The 14,856-nt window shown below is 38.9% G+C and overlaps 1 protein-coding gene across 2 annotated transcripts in view; it reads left to right on the top strand.

The window, feature by feature from the left end:
* The window catches only part of GALNT7 (polypeptide N-acetylgalactosaminyltransferase 7), a 117,711-nt gene extending 103,076 nt beyond the window's left edge, over positions 1–14,635 (top strand). For both annotated transcript variants that reach the window (XM_054576050.1, XM_054576051.1), the window contains exons 7-12: positions 336–453; positions 1,970–2,092; positions 5,431–5,649; positions 9,149–9,247; positions 9,951–10,079; positions 14,333–14,635. In XM_054576050.1, coding sequence (XP_054432025.1) covers positions 336–453; positions 1,970–2,092; positions 5,431–5,649; positions 9,149–9,247; positions 9,951–10,079; positions 14,333–14,470 — 826 coding nt within the window. In that variant the 3' untranslated portion in view covers positions 14,471–14,635. The remainder of the gene's footprint in view (positions 1–335; positions 454–1,969; positions 2,093–5,430; positions 5,650–9,148; positions 9,248–9,950; positions 10,080–14,332) is intronic.
* The last annotated feature ends 221 nt before the right edge of the window (positions 14,636–14,856 follow it).

Raw genomic sequence — 14,856 nt, 5'->3', positions numbered from 1 at the left:
GTATGGCTCAGTATTTTTAGGAGTGAAAGAGAAAATTCTACTTTTACTAAATCTAAATTTTTAAATCAACAAAGGAACCAAGGCTCCCTCTAACGGTGAAGTGATGCAATGCTCCAATTTATAATGAAGTATATAATTCAACTTCAATTAGAAATTTTGGTAAATTCATTAAGGAAATATGAACAGACTGTTTTGCAAAGGCGTTATAATTTCTTAATGTTTGGCCATCAGTTTTGTCTCTTCTATGCATTATTTAGATTGTAATCCTAAAATGCTTGCTGTCTATTGGTGAAGGGGGTTGTCTTTAATAGCTATTGAAATGTTTCTTTTTTTAGGTCCCCAGCCATGGCTGGTGGATTATTTGCCATTGAACGAGAGTTCTTCTTTGAACTGGGTCTGTATGATCCAGGACTCCAGATTTGGGGTGGTGAAAACTTTGAGATCTCATACAAGGTAACAGTTCATTTAAACAAATGGTATTTTCTAAGTAGTGACTGACTTTGTGACTTTCAAATAAGGGCTGGGTCCTTTGGGGGGAAATAACTGTTTAAAGCATTTCTCTAAAATTATAAAGAATGACTAGCAAAATATATATGCCTTTGGAGGAAAGTAAAGCAAAGCACGCGCTCCAGGCTTACTATATATTTACATGGCTCACCTGAAAATTGAGGCCAACAAGCTTCAGAAATGAAAAATACCTCCTCCTTCCCCTGCCTGAGGCTTTCTGTACATTGGAGCCTTTTGTTATAGAAGCCCTTTGGAGAGTCTGCATGTGTTGGGGCCACATTGGACCATCCACTGACATAGTTACCCTTTATTACTGTAGGACATGAGTCAGGACAGAAGCAGATCCCAGCAATGACCGTGCGTCCTCAAACTGACAGTGGAGCTGCCTTTCTGCAGCACACCTATCACTGAGCCAGTCCTTGAGCACTAATACCCTCCATGCTCCTACACCACCCCACTTCCCAAAAGAAAGAAAAAGAACTGCTCTATGTCACCGTTTGAGTTAAACAAATACGCATTACCTCTTGTCTTAAATGTCCAGTGCATAGTACTATGAGGAAGAAGAATAGTTCGGCCTTTGCTCTCAAGGAACTCACAGTCAATAAGAGATTAGAATTATATTTAAATTCTTAATATGATAAGAAGATAGAATGCCATTTGGTTGGTATAATTAAGAAGCAGTATCCCCTCGAGGTAGAGCTTGAGGCAGAACGAGAAAAATGGGCATGATATTCGTAAGCAGAGATAGAGGAAGGGGGTGGGGAGTCCTCCCCACAAATAGAACCGGGAAGGGTACAAAGGTGAAACATGAAGAATGTATTCAGGAACCAGTGAGGAACTCAGTTTGGGCAGAATCTGACAGCGTGAGTTGAGGCCAAGACATCAAGAAGATAAAGTGGACAGGTACGTTAGCACCATATTGGAGAGAGCCTTTCATGCTGAGCTAAGAGATTTTTACTTAATTTGATAAGCAATGGAAACCCATTGAAGATATTAAGCAAGGGAATAACATGACCCAAAGCTGCTCTTCAGCTAGAATAATCGCTTGCTATAAATAAGGATAGCATTGAGGAGAGAGAAGCCAGAGGTGAAGAAGCCAGGCAGGAGATTATTATAATAATCATCCAGGTGGGAAATATATTAGCAATGGAAATGACAAATGATGTTAGGAATGGAGACTCTGCATAGTCTGGCAAGGTTACAGTGCAAAAAGGTTGTTTGGAGCTACCATTACAGAGGAGGAGGCCCCTGAGCAGCAGTATTTTACTGCTTTCCTTACTGCCTCCTTTGTTATTGTACAAGTTTGAAAAACAAGCAAGCTATTTTAAGATTTGTTTAGTTAATAAATTTCCTGTGGATGTTGTATCTAATTAAGATATCAGATTTACAGCTATAAGATGAATTTTCAGCTATAATTTATTTTGGCATTTGAAACAACTTTGATACGTATTTTCCCTGACAGATATGGCAGTGTGGTGGCAAATTACTATTTGTCCCCTGTTCTCGTGTGGGACATATCTACCGGCTTGAGGGCTGGCAAGGGAATCCTCCACCCATTTATGTTGGGTCTTCTCCAACTCTGAAGGTAAGTCTTTTGGTTGGAGGTGAAGAAGGCTAGGGAACTAACATTTATGTACCACATGCTGTGGTAGTCAAGATAAATGTCGATGTCAGCCTACTGAATGGGGAAAATCTCTTAAACGATCACAAAGGTCCTCATGTTTACTTAGGCTAGACTTATTCATGAAGCATTTTATTGTTCTTTGAGATTATTCATTGTATCCCATTCAGATTAAGGTGTCTATATTGAATGTTCTCCATGAAAACATCACAGATAAATTCAAAAAGCACTGACACTGTGTATCATAGTAGTGGACAGGAAAATACCAGCTTCTATTAGTCACAAATAAGTAAAATATTATTTTTTTTATTTATTTGTTTTTAGGGAGGGGAAGCAAGGGAGAATGAGAGGGAGAGAACTATGTGTGTGTTTGCCTCTTGAGCGCCCCCTACTGGGGACCTTGCCCACAACTCAGGCATGTGCCCTGACTGGGAACTGAACCAGCTACAGTTAGGCCAGCGCTCAGTCCACTGAGCCACACCAGTCAGGGCTAACATATTATTTTTTAACATATATATTTATTTTAAATACAACAAAATGACAAATGGCATATCCTGCAAGGCTTAATTTCACAGTGTCATGTACTACAGACATCTCCCCTAAATGTACTGTGATGGATGGTGGGAGGGTCTTTCGGTTTAAGAAATTAATCATATTGAGTTTTTGTAGAAAACAAAAGCAAATTTTGAAGTGCTTGCAAAAGAGTCATGTCTTTTGTCCCTCAGCCTGGGGGCAAACCAGGGAACCTTCATACAGAAGCCAGGTGTCCCATTGCTAGGAGGCTGCCGGCCCCTTGTCCTTGACAGCACACCTTTGAAGTGCCTTTGCAGGGGCTGCTGTCCTAAGTTCTAAGAGCCTCTAACTGTGGTGCCTTTCATTTTCTGGAGTCCTTAACCAAGGGCAGAAGGAAGATTATTGGCTACAGGTGCAACTTGGGATAGTTCCCAAAAGGGGAATAGGTAATGGAGACAGAAATAGCTAGGCTTTAAGAACAAACACAGATCTTTTTAACTGGCCAAATTATCTTAGAAATGGTGAAGCAGAGCCCCAGCCACAGCAGGGGGTAGGTTCAAATATCCACGCTGAAATAAAGATGCACCAAACCAACACCAGGCCTGACTGCCACTGCAGGAAAAGACCCTGACCTTTGAGTAGGATCCACAATCGTGAAGAGCTGATGAAAAGTCTGAATCAAGCAGGTCTGTGCTGCAAGGAAAAAGAAAAAGAGGAGAAGGAAATACTTACCCACTCTAAAAATTAAATACAGCTCTCATAAGAACTACCCAGTAAATGTCATGTTCAGCATACTCTTAGCGAGTGCTTCAAATGTGCCAGCACTTTTCTCCAACTTTAGCACCATGCACTTCAACCGCCAGGTGCCAATGGCCTATGTTGACTTCTCCAGCCTCTTTGTCTCTGAGTTCCGGATCCTAATCAATTGTCTTCTAAAAGTATCCTCCTGGATATTTCAATCTCGGTGTAGGCAAACTTTAAAACTTTTCCTCAAAAGTGACTCCTTTCCCTGTATCCTGTTCGTCCATGAATGAAACTTAGCGGGGGCATGTTAGGGTTGTCTGCCTCACCTCTCACCCTCCCAAGCCCTGACGGATCTACCTCATCATACATAGCTCTTAAATCCGTTCCTAACGAGCTCAGTTCAGGTCTTCAGATCTCTCCCATGGATATGCCCCAGCCTCCCACGCGGCTGCACCGTCAGCTTCCATGTCCTTCGTCCACCCTCCACTCACCACCAGTGTCACTCCCTTCAGTTAAATCGGGTGTCTGTTACCTGCTTAAGATCTTTTCATGCTTCTCGTATAAAATAACAATAATATTAATAATCACTAACCCTTTCCGATTGCCTACTAGGTACCAGACACAGATCTAAATGCTTTCCATAAGTTTTTTTAATTTTCACAACACCCCATAAGATAAAGACTATGATTATTCCCATATCAAAATGAGGAAAGTGAGGCAAGTTTTCTCTCGGAACCCTGTGTTCCACTTCAGGTAAACTACTTGGAGGAGTCCAAATGCACTGTGATTTGTCACACTTCATTGGCATTTCTGCTTGCCCTCCATACAGTTCTCACCTAATTAACCGCTCTTTCCAGACTGAACCACCCAGCATCCCTCCATGGTGCCCCTCTGGCCCTCTGGACCCCGAACAAATGTCCCTTCTTTTTGTTGCTATAACCCTATACACGTATACTTAATTCTTCACATTCATTAGTATCTAGAAGACATGGACTGTGTCTAATTTGGGGTGGATTTGCAAGGGTTCAAAATACTTAGCTATAATATCTCATGTTCTTTTAGGATATCGCTACTTAAAAATTTTGTTGAAGCCACTGTCTTTTGCAAGAGCATGTTCACCCTTTGATAGTGATCTTGGAGTCTAGAAAAAAATGTAATAGGAATGCTAGGTTTTCCAACACCCGATATGAAATGGGCCTGCTGTTATAACCGATGAGTAAGATCCAGCCCTTTTTAGAAAATCAAGTTGTATTGGAGCACAGCCGTCACCTATTTGTTTATACATTGCCTGTAGCTACTTTTTCAGCCAAGTTGAGTAGTTGTCACAGAAAGTGTATGCCCACTAAGGCAAAAATACTTAAACTCTGGCCCTTTATCCACAAAGTTTGCTTATGCGTGATAGAAAAGACCAAGGGACTAGATTGAGGTCATACTGAATCTGTCACATATATTTGTGCCTACATGCAGCATTCAGTAAAATCTTAGAAGTTAAATCTTTGTCAATTATCACAATGTCAATTGATTTGCACCAACTGCGGAAAATATCCAGTTGATTCTGGATTATAGTAAAATGGTCCTATTTTAGTTGTAAGAAGATCAACAAAGCCACATACAACAATGTGTTTTATTAAACAGAGTTGTTTTTCATGATGGTTTCTGAAATGGGATTTTTCTCTACATATGCTAGTAGTTATGGAGATAATTCTGGGATGAGTACCAATGTCTAGTCAACCTCTCATAAACCCTCTGTAGGTATCAGTTTCTACCTTTAGAAGCAGGACAGAATATATTCTCTTAGATCAGATATGCTCTTGCAGCCAAGAGCCTGTGTCCATCACTTTTTAGTTGAACATGCACGATGATTTTATCCTTGGCAGTTGATGCATTAGAGTCACTAGCTCAGTTGCATTTGTTGTTTAATCAAATAGTAGGTTTTATTGAAATAAGTTTGTTCTATGTTGGTCATATTTCTTATGTCTAAGCTAAGATGTTTATGATGTTACAATATTTTACTTGTCACATGGTATTAATTTTCTTTTTTACAGAATTATGTTAGAGTTGTAGAGGTTTGGTGGGATGAGTATAAAGACTACTTCTATGCTAGTCGTCCTGAATCAAAGGCATTAGCATATGGGGATATTTCTGAGCTGAAAAAATTTCGAGAAGATCACAACTGCAAGAGTTTCAAGTGGTTCATGGAAGAAATCGCTTATGACATCACCTCACACTACCCTCTGCCACCCAAAAATGTTGACTGGGGAGAAGTAAGTATCAGTGATATTCAGATCTCAAAAGGTGTGTGTCTGGAGACTGGGAGAAGGCAGAGTGATATGAAAATGTCTGAAAGAGAAGAATTCTTGGGGGAAAGTTTGAGTAAAAACTGTCTGGTAACTTCCCCCTCCTTTCCACCAGGCAGTTACAACCACCCTGCCTATCTGACCATGTGTCCCCTCCTCTCAGCCCTTGCACATGGGCCTTTCTAGTCGGGGAGGAACACTGTCCACTCTCGCCAGCTTCTACTGCTTCTCTGCCTCTCAGTCTGACTCGCTTTCTTGGCTAATTCCAACTTATCCTACTGCTCTCAAGGTACAGATCGCCAGTACTGCAAAGCCTTTCTTACTCTTTCCCATTCCATCAAAAAGATTCAGCCCTGTGATTTTTCCATGAGTTTTCATAGCACAACATTGCCCCTCTCTCAGCCAATCTGTAAGTGCTTGTTCACCATTGTGTCGCAATGCAGAGAGCTAATGCTGAGACCCCGTATACAGTAGGCACTCAGACAATGCTTACCAATTGAATGGATCAATGAGTGGTAACTGAAAATAATTTAAATCAAAGGCATTGATTTGTGCTGTCCCTTCTTGGTTTCTTCAAACTTGCCTTTGTGTGGGTGTATTTCTTATCCACCCGCCCTTGCAGATGCTACCTCATAACTGTATAAAATATGCTATGAAATTTCAAGTCTACATGCTTTTGTTTAATTATGTGTCCAACAAATATTGGTTGAGGGCCTACTGTGTGCCACTCTTCTAGACAGAAAACAAGACAAACGAGGTCCTTTTCCTCAGGGAACTTCTTGCATGCTAGTGGATGAGAGGCCAAAAAAACAGGGAAAACAAAGAAGATAATGATAAAGGTGGTAAGGGCTATAAAGGAAATAAGCAGGTGTTGTTCAAGAGGACATAGGGACAGGGTAGGGGAGGCTTCTCTAAGGAGGTGACACTTAATCTGAGATCTGACTAATGGAGAGCCCGGACATCAGAGAGCTAGGAACATGTTCCAGGTAAAGAAAATGGTGAATTTGAAGGCTCTGGGTCAGGAAATGCTTCGCATGTTTGATAAGCAGAAAAGAGCAGATTAAATCAGGTGAAGGGGCAGGCATGTGAGGAGGGAGGCCTGCAATTACCTAAGTGTGGTGGAAAGTCACTCAAGGGTTTTAAACAGAAGGGTTGCTTTGGGTAGGGGGTAGCAAGTTCCCCAATGGTGTGCTGGGCTTGTGAACGGCCCAGGCAGAGCTGTCAGGTAGACAGATGTCAAGCTGTGGTGCTGATGATACTGACACCCAGGACACAGGCCAAATATACTATGTCTAAGGATGTGTGTTTGGAGCCATCAGCAGGCGGATTATTTCGTGGGTCTGAATGAGAAAAATACAGATAGAAAAAAGAAGACAGGATCCATTCCGAAGTTGCCCCAACATCTCAAGTTTGGGAATAGAAGCCAACAAAGGACACTATGCTACTCTCTCTGCACCTCGTTTTAGTGCCTTTTTTCCTGTACACTTATTTCACCTCTGTGTGCTGTGACAGCAAATTGTATTTAAGTCCCAACTAGACCATGGACCAGGCCCCATTTTGTTTATCTTTTAATCTCTGAGAACACCTAATTAGTATAGTTGCCTTCTATGTAAAAGGCAGGAGTTCTCTGTGATCTTGTCCAGGCTCATGGCTTAGAACCGTCTATGCATGCATGACTCCAGTTTCTACCTTCAACCTAACTCTCTCCCCTAGAGCTCAGACAAGTATATCCAGCTGCCTACTTGGCATCTCCACTTGAATGTCTAATAGACATTTCAAACTCACCATACCCAGCACCGACCTTCCTGTCTCCTCTCCCCAGCCTGTCTTTGCTGATTGCTCAGGCTGAAGCTTTGCACTCGTTTTGGAATCCTTTCCTTCTCTCTCACTTTACTTTTAGATCCAGACCCCAACCCTTTCTTACTCTCATCTAAGCCATCAGCAGGTGGATCTCACTGAGGCTAACTCAGTGAGCAGTCAGACTGACCTTTCCCAAATGAGCCTGTTACTCTGTAAGATGCCTGCAGTGACACCCCTTTCCTGTGGAGGAAAGGCAAAGTCCTTTCTAGTGCCCTCTCAGGCCTCTCCTACCACTACTCTCCTTACCCACTCCAGCCCCACTGGCCTGCTCACTTACTGCAGGAAGCCCTTGCTGTCCCCCCTGCCTGGAATATTTTCCCTCTGCTTGCGTGGCTGACTCATACATATGCCTCAAGTCTGCTCAAATGTCCCCTTCTCACTGAGATCCACCCTGCTCCCCCCACAAACACTCCCAGCCACGCAGCCCCTTAACTTGCTTTTTTTCTTTTCTGTTTCATGGCATCTATCACCTTCTGCCTAACATGCCTATTATGGCTTTGCCTCCTATTCCGTCTTTCCTTCCCTAGAATGTAAGCTCACTGGGGCAAGGAGCTTTATTTTGTTCACAGATGGATCAGAGCCTACAACACACCTGACAGTACTCCCTTAATATTAGATGAATAAATAAATGCAGAAGCAGATAAGTAGATGGAATTTTCTGTCCTCCCTTGACAATCTTGCTCCGAATACATCGTCAGTTTAACCACTTCCCATTCTGGCCCCAGAACCTTATGCTTCCCTTCTCTGTCCTCCCTGCAGATTCCAGGGTAAACCCTCCCCAGCTGCTTCAGGGTTCCTGGCGGGGGGTGGGGGGGTGAGGGGGGCGTGCGGGAGAGCCTCCTTCCTCAGCACATTCTTCCCTGCGTCCTGACTGCTGCTTACTCCTCAGCCTCCCTACAGACCTGAGGACCATGACTTGCTTCTCTTTGTGTCTTCTAAAGCTCTTATATTGTCCCAGGTGCTCAGTCTGTATATACTGAATGAATGAATAAACATTTTATCCAAATACTATAGTAATTTATAATTGAGATATATAATATTTCCAAAAAGGAAAAAGGTTATTTTTATATAAAATGTGCATTTCTAAGATGGAAATCTGTATTGGCTTTTCACCTACGTTGTCTGCTTGCTGTCACTTGGTCCCCCTAGGTTCCTGGAGACAGTTACTAAAAGTGCCACATAGCCATTTGGGAAAGTTACCTTACAAATTCAGTTTTGGTCTAGATATCTAGGGCCAGTGTCTGTGACCGCTGTGTTTAGATAACTCTATTTGCTTCTCGCTCACATGAATTATCATGAATCTGAGGTTGTACTTAATAGCATCTTTTAACTTTTTTTCTTCTGTGGTATTTTATCCAAATCTGTAGTCCGATGCCCTTTGTTGTAATGAGCCCATTCCAATATTGACTTAAAGGCCATACGGTATTTCAAAGATGACTACTATGCTCTAAACTACTTCAAGATGAATAATAAAATAATAACCTGGCATTGCACATGCCCAGATTTCCACTATGAACTGTAATATTTAACGTGAAACGCTTTTATGTTAGGGCTTAATAAAAACTAAACAGTTGCCTGCCTTTTGGTTCTCGGTTCATTTTTTTAGATCAGAGGCTTTGAAACTGTGTACTGCATCGATAGCATGGGAAGGACAAACGGAGGCTTTGTGGAACTAGGGCCCTGCCACCGGATGGGAGGGAATCAGGTAAATAACCTCCTTTCATACTGAAATCGCTTCTTCCCTAAGATCTGCCGGGCTTATTGATCAGGGGGCTTCTTTTGCTTTTAAATTTGGTGATTGTGTTTGTTTGGAAAAGTAATAAACTAAAACATTCTGTGAAAAAACAGACAATGCTAAATCTTTTTGTTAAATGAGGGTATAATAGCAGTATTGCTTTTCACATAAGCAATCAGAACCTGGAATTTATCTCTAATATAAGAAATCAGACTAGGATCTTGTGTGAAACTTTAACTATGTAAGCCTAGCTCCCTAACAATTTTATTTTCAAATATTATTCATTATTCCACATTTCCTCTGAAAAAGCTGGAATGTTACTGCCAGTAATGTATATTTTACTATTATATCTTCCTAATTTATGTATTTTCCTTGCTCTTAATTTAGATTGTGAAACATCTGGTCTGTTTTCACTTTTTTATTTTCTCACATTGTTGGTACATGATAAATATGTGTTAAGACCATTCTATATCTAAATGGCTGAAGAACATAATCCTTCAGGTGTTTGTAGGGAGTTTTGCCAACATCAGAATGAATATAATTCCTGTCTTTGAACTTATAGTTCTGAACATATCAAAAAATTATAGAAAAATAAGATAGTTGTTGAGTTGGTTTTTGTATATCAGTGGAGAGGGTGCATCTGTTATTTTTTTTGTTTTTTGTTTTTTAATAGCTTTTCCGAATCAACGAAGCTAATCAACTCATGCAGTATGACCAGTGTTTGACAAAGGGGCCTGATGGATCAAAAATTATGATTACACACTGCAATCTAAATGAATTTAAGGAATGGCAGTACTTCAAGGTATTCTGCATTTCAACTTATGAAATAATAAGTATATGCTATTTTATTTTAATAACACCTATCGTGTAGAATTTAGATGTATAAATCTTAAAACCAGCATTCAAATTGACTTTCGTTTCCCACTCATTCAGTCATTTTTATTCCAGAACACTAGTGACTCTTTTTGTCTTATAATAAAGCATCACTTCTATTCTCTGGTGCAGTATTGTCATGTAATGAGGTGACAAGATGTCCATGAAGACCCACTAATTGCAATAACTCAGGAAAATCAGTGTCCTGTGAGAATAAATAGATGTAACATGAGAAATATTGTGTTCATATTTCATGTTGTCCAGCAGGTGGAGGTAGAGACAGACAAATAACACTTGGAAAGCTAGGCCTTCACAACTTCCGTATTGCTACCCGCCAAACACAATAGTTAAACAAATGTTGACCGTTTCTTGCTTTGAAGTTTGTTTGGTTATTTAGCTGACACTCTGAGAGGGAACATATTTTTCTCTTGTAGCTGTGACTATTAAGTCCTATGCGAAATTGAGAATTCCAACATATTTAATGGCTTTATATATTTTATCATTTTCAAAGTCTAGACTTGGCTAAAATAAACTTATTTTAAAACATAAAATTGGGAACTCAAAGAACCTGGCAGCCCTCAACTTTATTTAGTCACTTAATGTTTTCGTCATACCCTATCTGTCATGCAAGCACTTGTTCGCTATGTAGGTATGTTATGATCTGGCTTAATATTCCCAGTCATCATCATTCATAGATAATTACTGTGAGGAAGTGAATATGTGTCAGTTGCTGATTTTATTTTTAATAACAAGTTGGGAAAAAGAAAATCAACATAAATCCTGAAGAACAGAACATTTATTTCCACAAAGAAATGAATAATACCAATACATGATAGAGGTCAGTGAGAACATTAACAAAGTACTAAAAGAAGGCTAAAAGACCAGAAACTACCATTGAAAAGTAGTAGATAAAAAAATGGAATGTATATATTTTAGATACTTTAAAGGGCACAGCACTGAATATACATTTGTGAATCAAACATTGCTTAATACACAGGGGTGGACAAAGGTATGTTTACAGTTGTGAATATGTGAAACATAGAGCTTATTCTTGTACTATTATTTGTCATCTTATTTTGTATCCTTAGTTATGATTTATCTTTTAGGTAATGATGGCTGGTAATTTAACCAATGACCAATGGAAGTGGGTACTTAAACCTACTTTTGCCCACCCCCTTACACTGGGGCCCAATGATGTAATGACTTTAGAAAATAGCTAAAGCACATCATACTGCAATATAAGGGGGAAAAATGCAGAAATAAAAAAAAGCACAATGCCATAGCACAGCAGAAGAGAGAGTAATAGGAGGAATTATTTCTGATGAGTTTTATATAGGAATTATCATTGAGGTATAAAAAGGCTTTTTATGGATGATAAATAAGAAAAATGGCTGAGCAAAGGCATGACACGAAAGTGTGTAGAAAAATTCTAGGAATCATGTTTAGTTTAGTATCCCTAATGTCCTCCATGTGAAAGAACATTGCACTTCATTTTGTAAGTTTTGGAGAAGAGTTGACATTATTTGAGGAATGCAGTGATAGGAGACAATGGACACTTTTGGGAAAATAATTCTGAAAACATTGTGAAGTATGAACTCTTAAGCTTCATCAGGAGTTCTCAAATGCTCCAGTCTCTGGATTCCATGTATACTCGTAAAAATTTATTGAGACTGTCCTCACACGGATATTTTTTAATGTAGATTATAGTTAACAGTATATCCTAAACTGGAAATTAAGTCTGAGAAATTTTACAAGTATTTATGTATGTATTTACAGTTTATGTAAAACATACTATCTCTATTGTGTATTAATATAAATAACACTTTCCATGGATAATTATTTTTCTAAAAATAGTGAGAAGAATGACATTGTTTTATACTTTTGCAAATCCATTTAATGTCTGGCTTAATAGAAGGCAGCTGAATTCTCATAATGCTTCTGCGTTCAATTTGTATGATGTTGTTATAGTTGAAGTATACAAGGAAAATCCAGCCTCACATATACATGCAGTTGGAAAAGAAATGAGTAAATTATTAGCCTTTCAGATCATTGTGGCCATACCTTGATGCTACACAAGTCAATAAGTGATAGTTTCTTAAAAGTTATTTGCAGTGCAGAATCTGAAACCACGTAAGTGGACATTCTGTTCTTTGCTGGACTAAAATCCATTGGTCTGTCTTACACTTTGAATGGATCTTTTACCCACATCAGCTTTTGTAATATCGTGCATTGTTCATTTGAAAAATTGGTTCACTAACTATGATCTTCCAAATGTTGGCACATTTCATTGTACAATATGAAAAAATATAAGGAAGCTATCAAGTTATGGTAATAGATGCAAGTCTTCAAAAATTCTTAATTTTTGCTTGAAAACTCAAATTGTATCAGTGGCAACAAATACTGTCATATTTGTGTATTTGTTTTTTGTGGGGGGTTTTTTTTTCTTTGAAGAGACAGGCTCACTTCATTTTTCAAAAAAAGTATCTACAAAGTCCCAAGTTTGAATAATCATGGTTTGTCTATGAGTTGACCTTTCAAGTCAAAACGGCATACCATGAAAAAAGCAGTTAGTTGAACTCTCAAGTCAAATAATTGCAGATGTGCTTTTTCCCTCAATATAACCATGGCACTTAACTATGCAGAAGTGTTTTATGCATATTTCCCATTTCATCTTATGAAATGTTTTAAGTATACTCAAGGGTCAAGATTTAATAAAACTAATAACTTCTACTGCTTCATCAAGGACATTCTTAACTGAAACTGACTTTTTTTTTTAACTATGCACATGTGGCTGTGAAGAATGTGACTACTAGCAGAGTTTTGTGTCACTGCTTAATTAATGCTGAGGTGCTAGCACTTTTACCCACCATTGCCTTTGCACCGTCAGTATAAATGTCAATTCAATGAAAAACACCAATGGGATCTTTGTATTATTATGAAAATAGTTTTCACCTTACAGACACAATTTTAGATAGTCTGGGTTACCACCATCTGAGAAGTGCTGAGCTATGTGAAGAAATCTACAACAGAAGATGAGGGCTAAACTAAGGCATGTGCACTGGGGGTGGGAAAGGAGGCATACCAGGGGCATTGCGAAAATCAAGTATCGCAAACAGCATGCCTCAGTGACTGCTCAGTAGGAAGGAGGGAGGGAGAGAAGGAAAGAGAGGAGGGAAAGTGCAACATGAATAACTCTGTCCTGAGGGCTGGAAAGCTGATGTTGTCACTGGTCAGAATAGGAACTAGAGAAATAGGTTTGGAGGGGAATATAATGAATTTCGATTTGTATACACTGTATTTGAGGTACCAGCAGTACATTGTGACTTGTAAGTCATATGTACTTGTATGAACAATAAAAACACTTACAAGTCTGACTGACCATTGAGAAACCTGAAGTCGGATGTGTGTTTGGTTAGTTGAAGTCTGTCCATTTTGCTTAAATTATCACCTTTCTTTTAATTTACTTTATTTTTCAAATACAGTTGTCATTCAATATTATATTAGTTTCAGTTGTACAGCATAGTGGTTAGACACTTAGATAACTTACAAAGTGATCCGCTTAATAAGTCTAGTACCCACCTTACATGGTACATAGTTATTATAGTTATTACCATATCATTAACCCTATTTCCTAGGCTATACTTGATATTCCCATGACTATTTTGTAACAGAACAGAATAGAGAGCCCAGAAATATGCCCATGCCAGTTTGGGTAATTAATCTATGGCAGAGGAAACAATATACAATAAAGACAGTCTCTTCAGTAAATGGTGTTGGGAAAACTGGACAGACACATGAGGGGAAAAAAAATGAAACTAGTTCACTTTCTTACACCATATATAAGAATAAACTTAAAACAGATTAAAAACTTAAATGTAAGACTTGAAACCATAAAACTCCCAGAAGAAAACATTGGCAGTAAACTCTCTGGCATGCTTTTAGTAATATTTTTTGGCTATGTCTCCTCAGGCAAGGGAAACAAAAGAAAAAATAAACAAATGGGACTATATCCCATTAATTAAACTAAAAAGTTTTTGCACAGCAAAGTAAACCATCAACAAAACAAAAAGACAACCTACTGATCTGAATTAACTTCGTATGATAGCCAAATAATGACCTCTTCTAATCTCAGTGACATCAAAAGAGTACAAATTTAAAAGTTCTTTTTCCTGTATTTTCCAGAGCCTGCACAGATTTACTTATATTCCTTCAGGAAAGTGCTTAGACCGCTCCGATGTCCTACATCAAGTGTTCCTCTCCAATTGTGACTCCAGTAAAATGACTCAAAAGTGGGAAATGAATAACATCCATAGTGTTTAGAAAGAGTTAAAGAAACCAGAAACCTACCTACTGACACGTAAATTATCACAGGACTGAAAACCGCCTGAAACCTGCTGCAATGATTATTAACTCTGTACAGCTCCAAACCCGGAACCTCCTGATCAGTTCGAAGAACATTGATAAACTGTGATTTTACAATAACATTATCATCTGCAGTTACTGTTTACAAAACTGCTTTTACCTTAAACTTTGTAGATGTTTACATCTTTTTTTGTTTTGTTTTAAGATGATGTTGGTCATTTGTGCATTTAGCTCTGTTTAGAACAGAGTTGAAAGCATTGTTGTCTTCTTTGGGATTACACTCAGGGGTCTGAAAGGCAGTTTGATTTTTTTTTTTTTTTTAACACACTTGAAAAAAGGTTGGA

Source organism: Pteronotus mesoamericanus, unplaced genomic scaffold, assembly GCF_021234165.1.
Source record: "Pteronotus mesoamericanus isolate MK-2021 breed Mesoamerican mustached bat unplaced genomic scaffold, CSHL_Meso_final contig_32, whole genome shotgun sequence".
NCBI lineage: Eukaryota > Metazoa > Chordata > Mammalia > Chiroptera > Mormoopidae > Pteronotus > Pteronotus mesoamericanus.
The sequence above is the reverse complement of the archived record's forward strand: the minus strand, read 5'-3'. Positions and strand labels throughout refer to the sequence as shown.